The sequence below is a fragment of the Aptenodytes forsteri genome, unplaced genomic scaffold, assembly GCF_000699145.1.
Source record: "Aptenodytes forsteri isolate BGI_AS27 unplaced genomic scaffold, ASM69914v1 Scaffold81, whole genome shotgun sequence".
Lineage (NCBI taxonomy): Eukaryota > Metazoa > Chordata > Aves > Sphenisciformes > Spheniscidae > Aptenodytes > Aptenodytes forsteri.
The window spans coordinates 10,062,856-10,078,108 of record NW_008795259.1 but is presented as its reverse complement, the minus strand read 5'-3'; the positions used below and the strand labels follow the sequence as shown (position 1 = coordinate 10,078,108).

At 34.4% G+C, this 15,253-nt stretch overlaps 1 protein-coding gene across 1 annotated transcript in view; it reads right to left on the bottom strand.

Annotated features, from left to right (window-relative positions):
• The window catches only part of LOC103898882 (cadherin-10), a 69,956-nt gene that overhangs the window by 12,584 nt on the left and 42,119 nt on the right, over positions 1-15,253 (bottom strand). The window contains exons 5-8 of the mRNA XM_009279247.1: positions 10,322-10,509; positions 7,159-7,412; positions 3,715-3,851; positions 1,316-1,437 (exon numbers count right to left, since the gene is read on the bottom strand). Coding sequence (XP_009277522.1) covers positions 1,316-1,437; positions 3,715-3,851; positions 7,159-7,412; positions 10,322-10,509 — 701 coding nt within the window. The remainder of the gene's footprint in view (positions 1-1,315; positions 1,438-3,714; positions 3,852-7,158; positions 7,413-10,321; positions 10,510-15,253) is intronic.

Below are 15,253 nucleotides of genomic sequence, written 5' to 3'. Positions count from 1 at the left end.
AAAAAAAAAAAAAAAAAAAAAAAAAGCTCAGAAAAATAAAGTTCCTGAAAATGTGTTTGCATGAAAATATAACTGTTCTATTAAGCATTTCCTGTATCCTCTATAGTTAGCAACCTGGACAGAACAGATTCCAAAACCTCAAACAGGGTAAGAGTTGTGGATTAATGCATTTTGATTTTTTTTACCTAGGAAATTTTCTGTGAAACTGGAAGAGGAAAATTCAGTATTCTACTTTTCCAATTCTTAATCCATATCTCATATTGAAAGTGATTAAAATATTATTTTAGCATTTATAAAAGACACTACAACTGTCAGAAATTCTAGATGTTTAGCCAGTCATTTCTATTTACCCAACAGCTTGAATTATCTTATAACTCTCGTAGCAGACAAATGCCCTTGCTCAGTACCTTCAGACATTTTATGCATTGTAAGTTTAGGCCTTTAATCCTCTGTTCTAATTTCCCACTGACGTTACTTTAGAAAGAAGAATGGCAAACTGAATGTGAAATTTGTAATACAACCTGAATGTCATACCTGTAGGACTCAAACAGTTAAGACAAGCTGGCACTTCTCCCATGTTCTGTTCAAAGGTGCTAACATGATTGCACTGAGGTACTACTGCTACCATTTTAAAGGATTTATTATCGGCTGACTGTGCTCTGGGACATGCTGTGCTGTACTAGGAAAACAGTTTTTTAACAGTTCTAATAAGCAGCTGCCTATTATAAACTAGAAATTAAGCACTGCAGTAATTTCACTTAAATTGAAGTACACATTCTGTAGCCTCCAAGAGGCAAAACAAAGTATTAAGTTACCAGTTCAAAAAATGTATGTTTTGTATTTTCTTTTCAAAAGTTTTTGGTGTGATAATAAAAGATAAGCCTAAAAATAAAAAAAAAAAAAGGCATGACAGATGTAGATGTCTGTAATCACCATCAGCATGGATTGAAATACACCTGAATTTTGCTATTTGAATGTTAATGAAAATATAGATCAAACTTTTTAGTAGCTACATATAACATTTACTTTGTAAAGATAACGGCAAAACTAATTATGACCATGTCTCTTGGACATATCTAGTCAGGATTTGACAGTAGTACAGGGTTAGGTAAAGAAAGTGGTAGTTCACACACTGATGCTGTTGTAATATATTGATATTTCACCCTAAGCCTCACCTATAGAGCTACTTTGCTTTCATTTTTAACATTTCAAAAGCTATTTTGGACATGATTTCTCCCAAGCAACAGGCAAGAATGATCTACAATTGAGTGCTGTAGCAAAACTGGATAGTGGAAAGTGTTTATCAAAGGCATACCTGTCCAGCTCTTGCGTTTTCACAGACAAAAGTATCGTAGAATACAGCAAACTGTGGGGCATTGTCATTAACATCCAAAATTCTTACGTAGACAGGTACACGAGTCGTATCTTTGGGGTTGTCTGACAGGAGAAGAAAGAAGAATAATGAGCTTATTTTCCTACTACAAGTTTTCTGTTTTCTTCCAAATTTCACGAGCAATAAACATGCAAGATTAGGTATGAAATTTGTCAAAATTTAGCATACAAACTGATACCAGGTAAGAATCAGGCCTCCTGAAAAATAAGGAGATGTTTTGCTTAGAGTAAAAAAATAAATTAAAGTACTGGTATCTAGTGAGTAATTAAGATTTTACATGAATATAGGGGCTCCAACTGTTAATAATCTATCCAGATATAGTATATGGAAAGTATGCCCATTACTATCATGACAGATTTGGTTATTTGGTATTATTCTGCTGCAAGGTTTTGATTTTTAATTTTAAATTTTAAAATGTTTGGTGTCCTGTTTTGTTTACATAGTAACAAAATTATTGACTTTGTGCATACATATTTTGAAAAATTTTCAAGCCTGACTTTCCTCTCTTGTGCCTTAATAAATAGGGAGAAATTCCAACAAAGCCAATGAAAGTATCCCCCCAAAAAAGAAGGTAAAGAATTTATTAGAATCAGAGTTTTTATGTTTAAATGTCCTTAAAAAATATGAATGTAGGTTTTCAGACCTTAGGTTACGAAGGAAGAATTGTAAGCTCCGCCTTGCCAAATGTCAAAACCCTAGTATTATTTAGAGTGCCCTCTTATTAATATAGGTTAATTCAAGAATACAAGTGTCCCTGTTCCCACTTGCTGATCTAGTTGCCATACCAAGAATCTGAAATAATGCTTGGGAGTAAAATTGCAGCAATTTCTTGGAGTTTTGCTGGCTGGCAGCTAAATAGTATATGATTTTGCAACTTTAATGGCATAGGATAAGTAACAGTAGAGATGATTCAAAATTACTGAGTTTTTTTTCCCCTTTTAAGCTGCTTCAAATAAACAGTAAACATTTACAAGTAGCTGGCATTAAGCTCACTTGTTATTAATAACACCTTTGCTAAAGAGTGTGATGTGGATCTTTTTCACATCTTGAATTGTTTAAAATGGCAGCTTTAGGGCACTGTTTTTCATAGCCTTTGGCATTTTTGTACCAACTTTCTAAATGAGTTCTAGTCTTAACACTGCTGTCCCATTGTGTCATGCTTCACAGGTAATATTTTTAAAGATTTAATGACCTAAATCTAATCTCCCCCTTCACTTTCTCCAAAACTAATGTACCTCTTTGGAGAATGCTAGCTACTCCAACTAAGTCCAGAATGTAGATTTGCTCAAAGTATCCTGACAAGGAAATATGTTCAGCACTATGATATAACCATACAAGGATACTAAGTTTTTTCATTATATAAATACTTCTGAAAAGTATTCTTACAACATTGGACAGCACTGTGAAGGACTGTAAGCTCAGGACCATTCATCGCAAGAAAAAAAAAAAGAGTTTAAAAAAAAAAAAAAAGTACCGCTACCGGGTGTGCTCAATACAACCAGCCTATTGATCTGGACTACAGAAATGGGGACAGGAAGGCTAAGAGTGGTTAATTGGCTGGACACATCGTTCCATTTAGTTCTCTGCAGTGTAGTTCTTGCCAGCCATGCTTCACTGCTGATCAGCAATTTTTTCTTCTTTTGACTGATGTAGAATTAACCTTAAAAAAACAGTGTCTTTGAAAGCAAGTGATCCTCACTAGCTGATTTCAAAGATCAGACCTTTGTCCCTTAGAACATTTTTTGTCAGGCAATTAGAGTTAATCTCAATAATGCAGCAGGTTTAGGACAATCTCTGCTTTCCTCTTTGTACTTTTAACAGGAAAATATGTACAGAGAGCTGATTTAAATAGTCCAGGAAATGCTACAGCTTAGGGATCAAATTGAACATAACTTGTAAGATGTATTGATTCCAAGAGCTGTAGGTGTAGATACCGTAGGAAGAGATAATGAAATTTCTAAGGAAATGAAGAAAACGATAGAGACAAAAACATAGATTAACATCCTGAACTTTGATACTTTAACAGCAAAATCATGTCATTGTCCTCAAAGAAAAGGAAGAAAACAGAATTACTCCAGTGTTGTTATTTAATTGGGTCACACTTCAGAAGTAACTTGGACATTAAAGGTCAGTGGTGGAAGCAGGTGAGGAAAAAAACAATGAGGAGACAGCTGCTGTTAGCTATCCCAAATTTACTTTCCCAGAATATCTAATAGAAAGGGGTGGGGGGGAAGGAAGGGAGCTTTTTTTCTCATGAAGTCACAGCTGTAACTTTGCAGGCTAAGGAAAACTGAAAGGAAAAAGAGACCAAATTGGCTTACTGATCTCAGCTGCTATAACGCTAAGATTGTGCCATTGTGATATCTCACGGTCAAGTGGCTTAGAAGTATAGATGGACCCATTTCCAGAATGAATATTAAATATCCTGTCAAGATCAGTGTGACGATCCAGAGAAAACCTAAATATGATAAAGACAGAAAAAGTGTTGTCAAAATGATAGAAAATGGAAAAAAGCCTGTTTCACAACAAGTCAATATGTCTTTTAGGTTCTGTATGTTACATTACAAAGGTTAGTTTTGAGAAGACATCTATTTAGTTTTTATAAACACTTATGAAAATTCTCAAGGTTAGTTCCATAGAATGAGGAATAAAATTGGCAAGATTTTAATAAATATGATACAATAGTGTAAAATTTGATCTTCTGAGCTTTTAGAAACATATATGAGAATCACAAAAAATAAATCAGAATTTCAATATAATAATTAAAGAATTGTTTTAATCCTGAAAGGAAAATTGTCTTTGATGTACTGTTCCTTCAGACTGAGACTGACATCTAATTTATAAGCTTGTCAAAAGTATTGTTATAAGCTCAGCTTTTACACTTTAGTATATATTAATTTACTAGAGATCAGGTTAAAAAAAATCTATAAAAATAAGTTCACATGCAGAACTTTAATGAATATACTGCTGTTGAAGGACCTTCTATGTTGCTATAGTTGCTATACTTCTGCAGGCAAAACTTCTACTAACACAATATGGCAGAATGTCAAACTAGAATCAGCTAATTGCTCTTTCCTCCATTTTTTCTAATAATTAACACTGGCTTCAAAGTTAAGATTGAACCTTTGATGTGGAATTCAATGTCGGATTTTGCAAAGTACAGAACATTTATCTAACTACCTGGCAGAATTGGGCCAAGTTAAAAAAAAATTCTGCTAGTACACTTGTACAGTACAATAGAAACAATTGTTCATGTTTTGATGAACTTTTATGAGTGATCTAAACAGTTCATCAAGTGTATCTGTTTTTACTTACAGTACTTAACTAAATTGAACCAAATGAAAAAATGCTGTAATATGAAAATGATGTCTATAACGTTTTGGTGGGTTTTGTTTGCTCACTCCACCATACACAACAGCATAAATATATAAAACAAATGAACAAACAAACAAAATCTCAACAAACAAACAAACCAACACCAAAATGAATACAAAAACAAAACAAAAGGAAATTAGAACAGCCAAAAAACACTTCTGAAAATTCAGGAAAGACTTGCTCAAATTATTTTTTTTTACTACTAGTTGACTTTAATAACTGTTAGTTAGAATTAAACAAAAACTTGCTATTTTTCAGAGAAATCATATTTAAGACTATTTGGCTTATATGATAAGCATTTGATTTTACTTCATCCATGGAAGGAGTTTTAATGAGGAAAAGAACTTATTTTTACAGCACTCTAGTTAACGGTTTTTCAATAGGCAATAATCACTTGTCTAGCTAACAAGATCTATTCCACATTGTGTCCTTAAAAATTCTATGCCATTTGATAATAGCCATGAGATAAGCACACACTTTTACCCCATCATATGACTTCTAATGGCCTGCAAATGCTACCAAAATTATTATTTTCAGAAAATACCTCCATATTCATTGAACAGAAATAGAAATTAGTGCAACAGGAAGCTATTGGCACTCAATTTATAGGAAGCCTAACTTATATAAATTTTAATAAACAGAAACTAATATTTTAAAATAAATAGCTAAGCAGAAAAAAATTTTAAAAACTGAATCAATTCTACAACCTGAAGCTGTAATATTTTTTCTTAATAGCAGTATTAAAGTATTATACAAATTGCCCTAATTGCAAACTATGACAACTTTCAAAATACTTTAGTTTAAATGTTAGCTGTTAACTTCTGGGGTAAACACACAGTACTTTGTATTTAATATTAATACTGTAAGAAGTAAAATATTGTAAAAACTTATCCTAGGTAAGTATTGTTGGAATGAATATACAAGGTTGCTTTGGAAGTTGAGGAACAGAGCAAATACTAAAGAGAATCCAATCTATGCTATGTGAATTGTTTTAAAGTTCTTGTCTCCAACTAGGTAGGATTAAATGAAAGCTAAAAGAAATGACTGTACTATGAAAAGCATTATCGCATATATCTTCGATGTTTTTCTTCAACTGAACTAAATCTAGGTTCAATGGTCCCTTTCAATTTTTTAAAAATTTCTTTGCCCTTATTACTATTGGTTTGCTCCACCTGCCTCTTCTAAATTATGTTCTATGGAAGAATGAAAGAAACATCAACAGGACATAGAAAAATTATATAAAAGAATCTTTAGCTTGCTACTCTGTGTATATAATAGTGATGAGGGAAATTTCTGCCACAGTTCTTCAATTCATCAAGTTGTGTCAGAAACAAAATGAACAAAAGCTCCAAGTTTGTTCTTTTTCCAGTCACGATTAAGAAAATATAACTCCTAAAATTGTCAGTTGTCTCATGCAATTAGAGTGGATAAAGATGCAATGCTAAGTTATTTATATATTCTTAAATTTTAGAGGCTTGGTGTAATCTCCTATCTTTTCCATACACACGAATCACCATAGGAGAAAATTAGATTCAGTCTCATTTCCTAATCCAGTTTTACCACCTGGGCCTCATCAAGAAGTATGTGACAATTGACTTCAGAGTCAGTAAATAAGGTTCTTTTGCTAGAATGTAATTTTTGTACTTTATCTGGTATTTCAGACAACACACATCCAACTTGGGCAGCGTTGTCTTACCTGTGTCTTAAAGCTTATGCATTATAGAAAAACACACAATGAACCCCACACCAAAATATAGTTTACTACATTCAGCTAGATGCCATGTAGTGTGTAGCGTTTAGTAGTATACATAGAAAAGATTTTTAAAGATATTAATCTTTCAATGTCTAATTTCTTAGTGTATTTGAGCATACACAAGATAATTTTATTATGCATAGCGATCACTCTGGCAAGCCTACAAAGCAGGAGGCACCAGCCAGAGCAGGTGAGATCTGCCCTGCATACTTTCCAGGACTGACCAGAGGAATCATTAGAAAGCTCTGTCCCTTTCCTGGGCCATAGACTGGTTTGGCATTTTTTCACAGTGTGAAGCAAGAAGTAGTCCTGCAGAGCGTATTTCACAGTGTGAAGCAAGAAGTAGTCCTGAAGAGCGTGCTTGAAATCAATGTGTAATATTATAAGTTTTCTGAGATTTGAAGTACTAGAAAACACTTCCTGTGTCTCTTGTGTGCAAGTCAATGGCTGTTCCCTGAGGGTGTTCAGAGGCTTACAGATGGCATCATTCTCAGTTCTGTCTATCTCTGGGATACTAATAAATTACAGAAAGAAACATTAGCATCTTCTTCCTGTGTACAATGAGCAATTCATGTTGTATTACTATTTCTCTTAATTTCTTTAGCAAATGATGTGTTTACAGAGACTGGAGTATTACCTTATTGGACTTGAGGCCGAATCAGGATCCCGTGCCATTACTGTTCCTATTATTGTCCCTAACTCAATATCTTCATGCACTTCAAAAAGGTAAGAAGATCTGCTAAAGACTGGAGGTTCATCCACATCATCTACAGAGATTTTCACAATAGTTGTATCTTTGAAAGGCCCAAGATAATAGAAGCGTGGATCCACATGGGTATTCTCAGCTTCTACTTTCAAGGTATAAAGTCGTCTCATCTCATAGTCCAGTGGCTAAAAATGAAGACAATGATAAAATTTATTATTACGTTACAAAATTACGTTACATACTGACAGATGTTGACCTATATACATAATGGAAACTGAAGAGGACTCAAGCTTTGTCAGATATTGCCTTGACTTGGGGGAACCCCAGTACCGTTCAAATTTTCCACAGCACAGGGATCACTTTCTCTAGTAAGAAATTTCCATTGTTCTTAGAGGAAGTTTCTCTTCCTAAATATTATTTGAATTATCATAGCACCAATGACAAAAAGATTTTCAGTGCAAATTTACCAATTATTTAGTGAATTTTGCAGCTGTTTCATGAGAATATGGATTTGAAACAATCATATAAGCATTTAAAATACTTTAAATGCAGACTTGAAATACTGACATTTCAGAACAAGGTACTTAATACTAATATTTCTCAGGAAATACTATAAACTCTTGGATATTCAAAATGGCCTGAATATCCTTATTGTCAAACAAATGTAGCTGACCTTAAATATCAGGAATGTTTTAGGTTTCTTTTAAAGAGGGAGTGTGTGTCAATGTTCTCTAGAACTAGAGAAACAGTAAGAGCTTTATCTTGTTCCTTTACATTTAATTTAATAATTCCAACATCAGAGATTTTTTCTGCAAAATAGATTTGACATTTTTGTCAGCAGTTCCTTTTTAAAATGGAATGAGGAAAGGTTCAGGGTTATAATTAGAAACCATTTTGGGTAAAAAAGAACCTCTATTCCTTCAAATTTTTCTAACTGTCATAGATGAAGTGTTAGCTTATTAATGATACTGAGGAAATGAGCAAGCTGAGAATTTACCTTTCTGACACAAAGAAGACTTCATTAACTCCCCCAAAATCTCAGGGAGATATCAAACTGGTGGTTTTCATTCATCAAAATGGGTGGTAGAAGACTTGTTTTTTCTGCCTAACTGCTTTTAAATACAAATTAATGTCCATGAAAGATGCCGGAGTGACAGCCTAGAAATTTAAATTTTCTATTTAAGAGCAGAAAGATGCAGCCCAGTGAAGGAATGAGTTTCCCCACTGCCCCAAACTTGTTTTAAAAAAGTAGTTAGACCAGAAGGGAGAATATCTATGAATATAATTGAGAAATGCAACACAGTGCTGCTATTTAAGCTAGATCTGAGACTATTGGTGTGTCTATAAAGTGCAGCATGCTGCTGTTAAGGGATGCTGGCTTCAAGCCTAGAAGCAGAGAAGCCATGTTAGTTCTGCTTTATTCTAATTAGCAGGCTTAATTTGCCAGAAGGTGCGCCCTGCAGATGTAGTTAACTTGCTACTAGTACATTCACATCCAGTTTTGACATCTCTTCAGGCTACGTGGCAAAACTTGGATATAAAACATGTGGATTATACAGGTATTCCAACGTATCACCAATAATGAACAAAACTGTTGCCCAAATATATAAAGTTGTGGCCAAGCATTTATTTTGTCTGTGAGAACTTGTATAGAAAAACTTGTATAGAAAAAGTTCTTTTGCAGCAGGTATTAAATTCAGACTTAGTAACTTAAGGGCTCAGTAAAGGAACACCAGCTGTTTGTAGTTATTCACCATTGAAAACAGAAATGAAAAACAATGTGGTTAAATAATAAAAAAAGAGAATATTTTCATAAATCAACAAACGGAGCATATCTTCTTCCTTGCTAGTTAATGCTGTTGTGTGTGCTATCTGAATAAGATACTTATTTATCAACTTGAGAAAGCAGCCTGAAAATTGCAAAATGTGTCGGATTGCTAATGACAAAATGAGAAGATCTTGTTCATTAGTATTTATTGGTGACATTTTTGGAGCTGCTGTATTATAACTTATAAATTTTTTATGCTTGATCCCATTATTAGATTGTTTTTTCAAGACTGTATTGGTTTAATATAATAGCAGTCTGTGTGAAAAATCTGAAGCAAGCAAGAAAGGAACATCTCAAGAGAAGCCTTCACAAACTTCTAGGAAAAGGAAAAATATCAGGCCCCAAACTTTGTATTTTCATTCCTTCCCAGGTAAACTATAATGCTGACTATGAGCATAGGAGAACATAGAAATTAAAAAAGAACACACTCTGATCTTTGCAGAACTTATCTTTTCCTTGGTTGCCATTATCAAGAGATGTGGAGATATATTTTATAGTAGGTTTAATTTTATATTCTATGCTTAAGGAGATTTGTTTTAAAAGCTAATATAAACAGTGCTTCATGTTAGAAATGCTGCCTGAACTCTTTAGAAACACATCTCAAAATCCTAAAGAAAAGGACAGAAGGACTTCTGGAAGGGAAATTGTTGAGGAGCAGGAGAATGGCATTTCTAAGTGTGACATCTTACACCTCTGAAAGTGCTCTGAGATGCAAGATGAAGGGCAGAACTAAAGCTAGCTCTGAAACAGGGTCACCATCATTATTCACTGCTCATGTGTCAACCAACTGACATGTTGGAAACAGGAACAAAACAAACAATATAGCTTGTGACTTGGCTTCCGTGAGTGTATTTGTGTTCTGGCATATGCTGGTCACGTAAGTAGATGAGAATCTCCTATATAAGGAAAATCTATGTCTCTCAGTAGTGAGTGAACTGCGTATTGCTTGCTGAAGAAAATAGGTTACATAAATACTGAAGAAATCTGTGTTTGAAATTATAGAGATAATAAGTACTAACACATTGGGGATGGTCCATACTTTGCTGGCAATAATGCTTTAAACCTATGCTGTGTCTCAGTTATTGTTACCACCTGTTATTTCCAATTCATCTTAAAAGGAAATAGTACCGTTCAGTCACTGATGGGGAATGCTTGCAAGCGTTAAGCAGTTAGAACATGCCATCATATGACCTAAGCACTTTTTTCCAATGAACATTTGTGGCATAACATTGACACCAAAATCATTTAGTGAATGTTAATAGACACCTTTCGCACAGTTATGATGCCTTCCTGTGTGTCCTTTTGTGTCACAATATCAAACATATCTGTCCCATCGCCATCTATAATTCTGTATTCTACTTCTGCATTTTTTCCAGTGTCTGCATCTGTGGCTTTGACGCTGCCAATGGCTGTCCCAACTGGGGAGGACTCGGGAATGCGGAGGTGGATGGTACCTGTCAAAGAGACAAAGAGCCACTCAGGAGCCCCACAAGCCATTACACATGCATTAAGTAACATTGTGTCACACAATAGCTGATTACATATTTTTGTGTATCTTTTATTCTAGAGAACTTGCCATTTAATACTGGGAGAATGGGCAAAATGTGAGGCAGAGAACTATGCAGGGGAACACTTTAGGTAGAAGATTGAAAACAAAATCTTAGAGAAACAAAATAATAGAAAAATAGGATTGAAAATTACCTCTATTCTCCTATCTCAAACAAGAATCAACTACGTCTGTACTTTTCTTGTCTATGACATTCCTGAAACATCACCTGGAAAGACTGTTCTGTGTTCTTTTCAGGCTTCACTCTGCTTTTTTCCTCTAAATATCTAAGGTGAATCTTTTGGGATACATTTTACGTGTATTTTATCATGGAAGCAATTCAAAGAACAGAATCCTCTGACTTCGCTAGCCAATTCTAAACAGCAGACTGACATTTCAGCTTTCAAAATTAGATAGTCAGATACAATATTAAATAAATTTGAATGACATCTTAATGCAGGGATAGTTTTTTGAAAATCCACAAGAAGAAGGTGCACCTATACTTGTTAAAGCAGTTAATTCATGCTTAAATAAGGCTTATGAGCATTGCAATTTTGGTTTTGTGCTACTTTTCTTAGCTCAGTTGTATCCCTTTATTATGGTGTCATACAGCTGATAAAAAACATAGGAATAAAACTGTCATCATTCAGACATGCTGCAATAAATTGAAATAAATATCTTACCATATATTTTAGTATTCTATGTCCTAGCCTTACTGTGAAAACTGTAAATAAGGGTTGAGATCTCTGGTCCCATCTGTCAGAACATACGGTAGGAAAAGAGTGGGACACATAATGCACTATGAAGAATTCTCAGAAAAAGATTTTAAAATGAATGCAGATACAGCTGTCACTCCAAAGATGAAAGTTAAGTCATCAAAGCTCTATTGAAAAACATTTTCTTCCCTGGCCTTAGCTAAGTGTACCAAGATTTGCTCCTTTTACTTAGAGACTTCCTAAGGTACGTAAAGTGAGTTAGAAACATAGTTCAGTTAACAGTAACACAAAAGTGGAAGAGGTAAAGGCCAGCGACCACAACAGGAAAAAGTTGAACAGGCTACCCAAAAGGCAGCACATATATACCTCGCTACAAATAAGAAGTACAGAGAAGTCCATAAAGGGAGTTATTAGTTTTGTGCGATCAGGAAAGAATCGTGGGGAGAGAGCAGTGGCAAGGCAGTACGGGAAGGCCACTGGCAACATGATCTTATCATATCTTCAGGAAAGCACAGGTGAGTCATGTGAGGATTACCAGTGTCTCTTAATAGACTATATTAAAAGCCAGCTACAGAGTGACAAAGGAACTGTTTTTGTTTTTGGGAACACTCACTGAAAAAAACCCTATTATTCATTGGGACGTTTGAGACTTTCTCTCATTCTACAGATCCAGTTTTTTCTGTTCTGTTATGCTATAGTTTAAAAAAAAAAAAAAAGAAGCAAAAATTCAAAAAAAGTAAACACATTCACATATAGTTTGTAATTAAATGTTGAATGAAAAATATTGAAATTTAATTTCTTCATATAATTTTACTTAGGCAGCTTTTGATGTGAAACATGCAGCAGCAGAATTAATACTTTATGGCCATATGCACTCTACATTCTGTTTATATGAATTTATTTTTACTCATTTACATTTTGGTGTTTTGAGTGATTTATCTTGCATTTGCTCTGACATTTTCATTACCTTTCTCTAATACCTAAATCTGTGTACTTTGCTACGTTAGTATATAATCTCTCTGTAATCGCCTAATGGTTAAAAAAACAGAAGAAAAAATAACCTCTGCTCCCATTTAGTATTTATGCAGTACCATGTGACACTATGGTGAAAGACCACCTTTTTGTCCGAATCAATATTTATATGTTATAATTGGTTTTATGGTGTGTCAACTATTCCCAACATTTTTTTCTGGAGTGCTTAAAACTATATCCCCAACCTATGCCTTGTGGCATAGGTTTGCCACTTTGACTTCCACTGCAATACCTAACTCATTAATTTAGTCTACAAAGTGCTAAGAGCTCATATCTTGAATTGCTAATAAGGTAGTGGAAATAGAGAGTGAAAATAACCAGAAATCTATCATCTGAAAGATAATTTTATGTCTAACCTATCCATTTATAGAAATCTCCACCATAGTATGAGGTGCTTCATTTTATTATTTTTGTCACTGAAGACATTTAATGCATTGACTAAGTACAGGTTTCAGTGCAGCTTTAGACACTGTATCAGAACACAAACTACACCAAAGTAGAACTATTCTTGCAAAACTCTGCTGTTAAGCCTTTTTCTCTCAATTCTTTTCTTCCTCAAGGAGAGTAATTTACTGTTTGCATTTACTCCAGTGAGTGATGATCTTTCATTCATCTGTGAGGAATAAAAATGGGAGGATCAAGGAAAGTAAAAGCTTTTCCATATACTAGGGAGACTGGAAATCAGCTGGAGGATTAAAGTCTACACGCTTGTGTCTGGAAATACTTCAGTCAGTCATAAAGAATGAAAAAGCAATCTTATTCATGTTTACCCTTCTTCCCATTTACTCTTGAATAGGCACATAATGTAAAGGTAAATATTTTTATAGAGTAATACAGGCTATAGTCTCACAGGACACATGGGCTGCCGTAACTCAGATGCACTGAGTTTCAGTCAGACTCAGGCTCCTAAGTCCATAAACCACTTTTTTCATTTATCGTTGGTCAACACCATCTCCTTACTTCTGAGAACACTTGGAAAGATTACAGTTGAAACAGAGATCCAATATCTGAGGTCTTTGATGGCCTTTCTGTGTGGAACCTTGGTAACTTTTTAAATTTCATCATGTTCCCTCAGAAGAACAGCCACTACTACCTATATGGTTTTCAGGAGATCTTTAAGAAGAGAAAAATATTCTGAAGAGTCCTCGCTCTGTAATCTAAACAACAGAGCAATTAATGGCTTTTTTGGTTTTTTTGAGAAAGTATGATAAAATACAATATGCAGAATTTTCCACAATTCCAATATGAGTTTCTTGTGGGAGAAGTTTAATCTGTTATGAAACATTTTATTGAAACATGTAGCTGTAATATGCTACTGAGTCCTGTGAAAACATAACGGACCTTTTAATATTTTTCCTGGTAATTTATAAATCTGATATGAATATGATAGTCTCATGAACCTAATACACACATTTTTTATTAACGGAACAGAATAAGAATAATTTAACTTAATCAGTATCAATTTCTGTAGTCTCATTGAACTCTATTAAAATCAGGAATCATTATAATGTCTATTTGCATTTTGAGATTAAATATAAAGATTTTTTAAGAAGTCAGTAGTTACTTTTACTTTCATATATCTAGTAAAATGAGTCAGCTTTATAAACATTTTGGTTTTCATTTCCAGTGAAACATAAATTTATATCTAGGAAAGCTATTGGCAGAGAGAAAGTAGAGAGAAAAACAAAACAAAATAACAACACACACACCCCCCCATGAGAGTAAGACTAAAAGTTTCTTTAAAGCAAAGATCACATCTGATTTACACTGACATTAGTAGAAAAATGCAGAGATATTTCTGGGATGCTACATCAGATCTTCATCTGAATCAAATATGATGTTGCACTGCCAGATAAGTCATATAAAAATGGTCTAAAAAGTTGATTCCATCATTCTAACTATTAATTTAACACACTGTTTAAGAAAAAAGGAGAAAAAAAAGCATAAATATGCATGTTTGATGCTTATGTGATGTCTTAAATTTAACTGTTGAAATTAGTTTTTCCATAAAGCTTTGAACATGACACCTCTTTGAATAGTCTTCCTCACTAGGTCCAGAGAGGAGTAATACAGCATTCCTCACCTACATGTCACTGGAATTATCATAATCCTCTATATACCAATGGAAACAAGAAAAATAATAAATCAAAAAGTTGTGGAAATACAAAGAACATAAAATAACAAATTAACAATAAATTCTGTCCAGAATAGGGCCTGTGTGGAAATGCACAAACTGTAAGTACTCAATTGTTCATGATTTTTCTATTTTGAGTGTGTATATGAAATCACATGCTGATAAACATCTTAGTTAAACACATATATATTAACTACAATATTAAATTGAACAAAATTATGTACTCCATTTCTGCCATAAAGAGCATGTTAAAATCAGAATAATTTGAAGCTGAATCCATTATTTTGAGCCTGAAGGCTGATCATCAGTAACTACTGGATTGAGTAGAGTTATACAGAAGAAAAAAATGGGTGGTGAGGATACTCTAAATCCTTTAGCTATTAAGTATGTCTAAACCACCTTGCAAATATTACAACTTCAATATCGCGCATCCAGAGAGTAGTGGTCAACAGCTTAATGTCTAGATAGAGATTGGTGACAAGTGGCGTCCCGCAGGGGTCCTTATTGGGACCAGTACTGTTTAATATCTTCATCAATGACATAGGCAGTGGGATCGAGGGCACCCTCAGCAAGTTTGCAGATGACACCAAGCTGAGTGGTGTGGTTGACATGCCTGAGGGATGGGATGCCATCCAGAGGGACCTGGACAAGCTGGAGAAGTGGGCCCGTGTGAACCCCATGAGGTTCAACAAGGCCAAGTGCAAGGTCCTGCACCTGGGTCGGGGCAACCCCCGGTATCAATACAGGCTGGGGGATGAAGGGATTGAGAG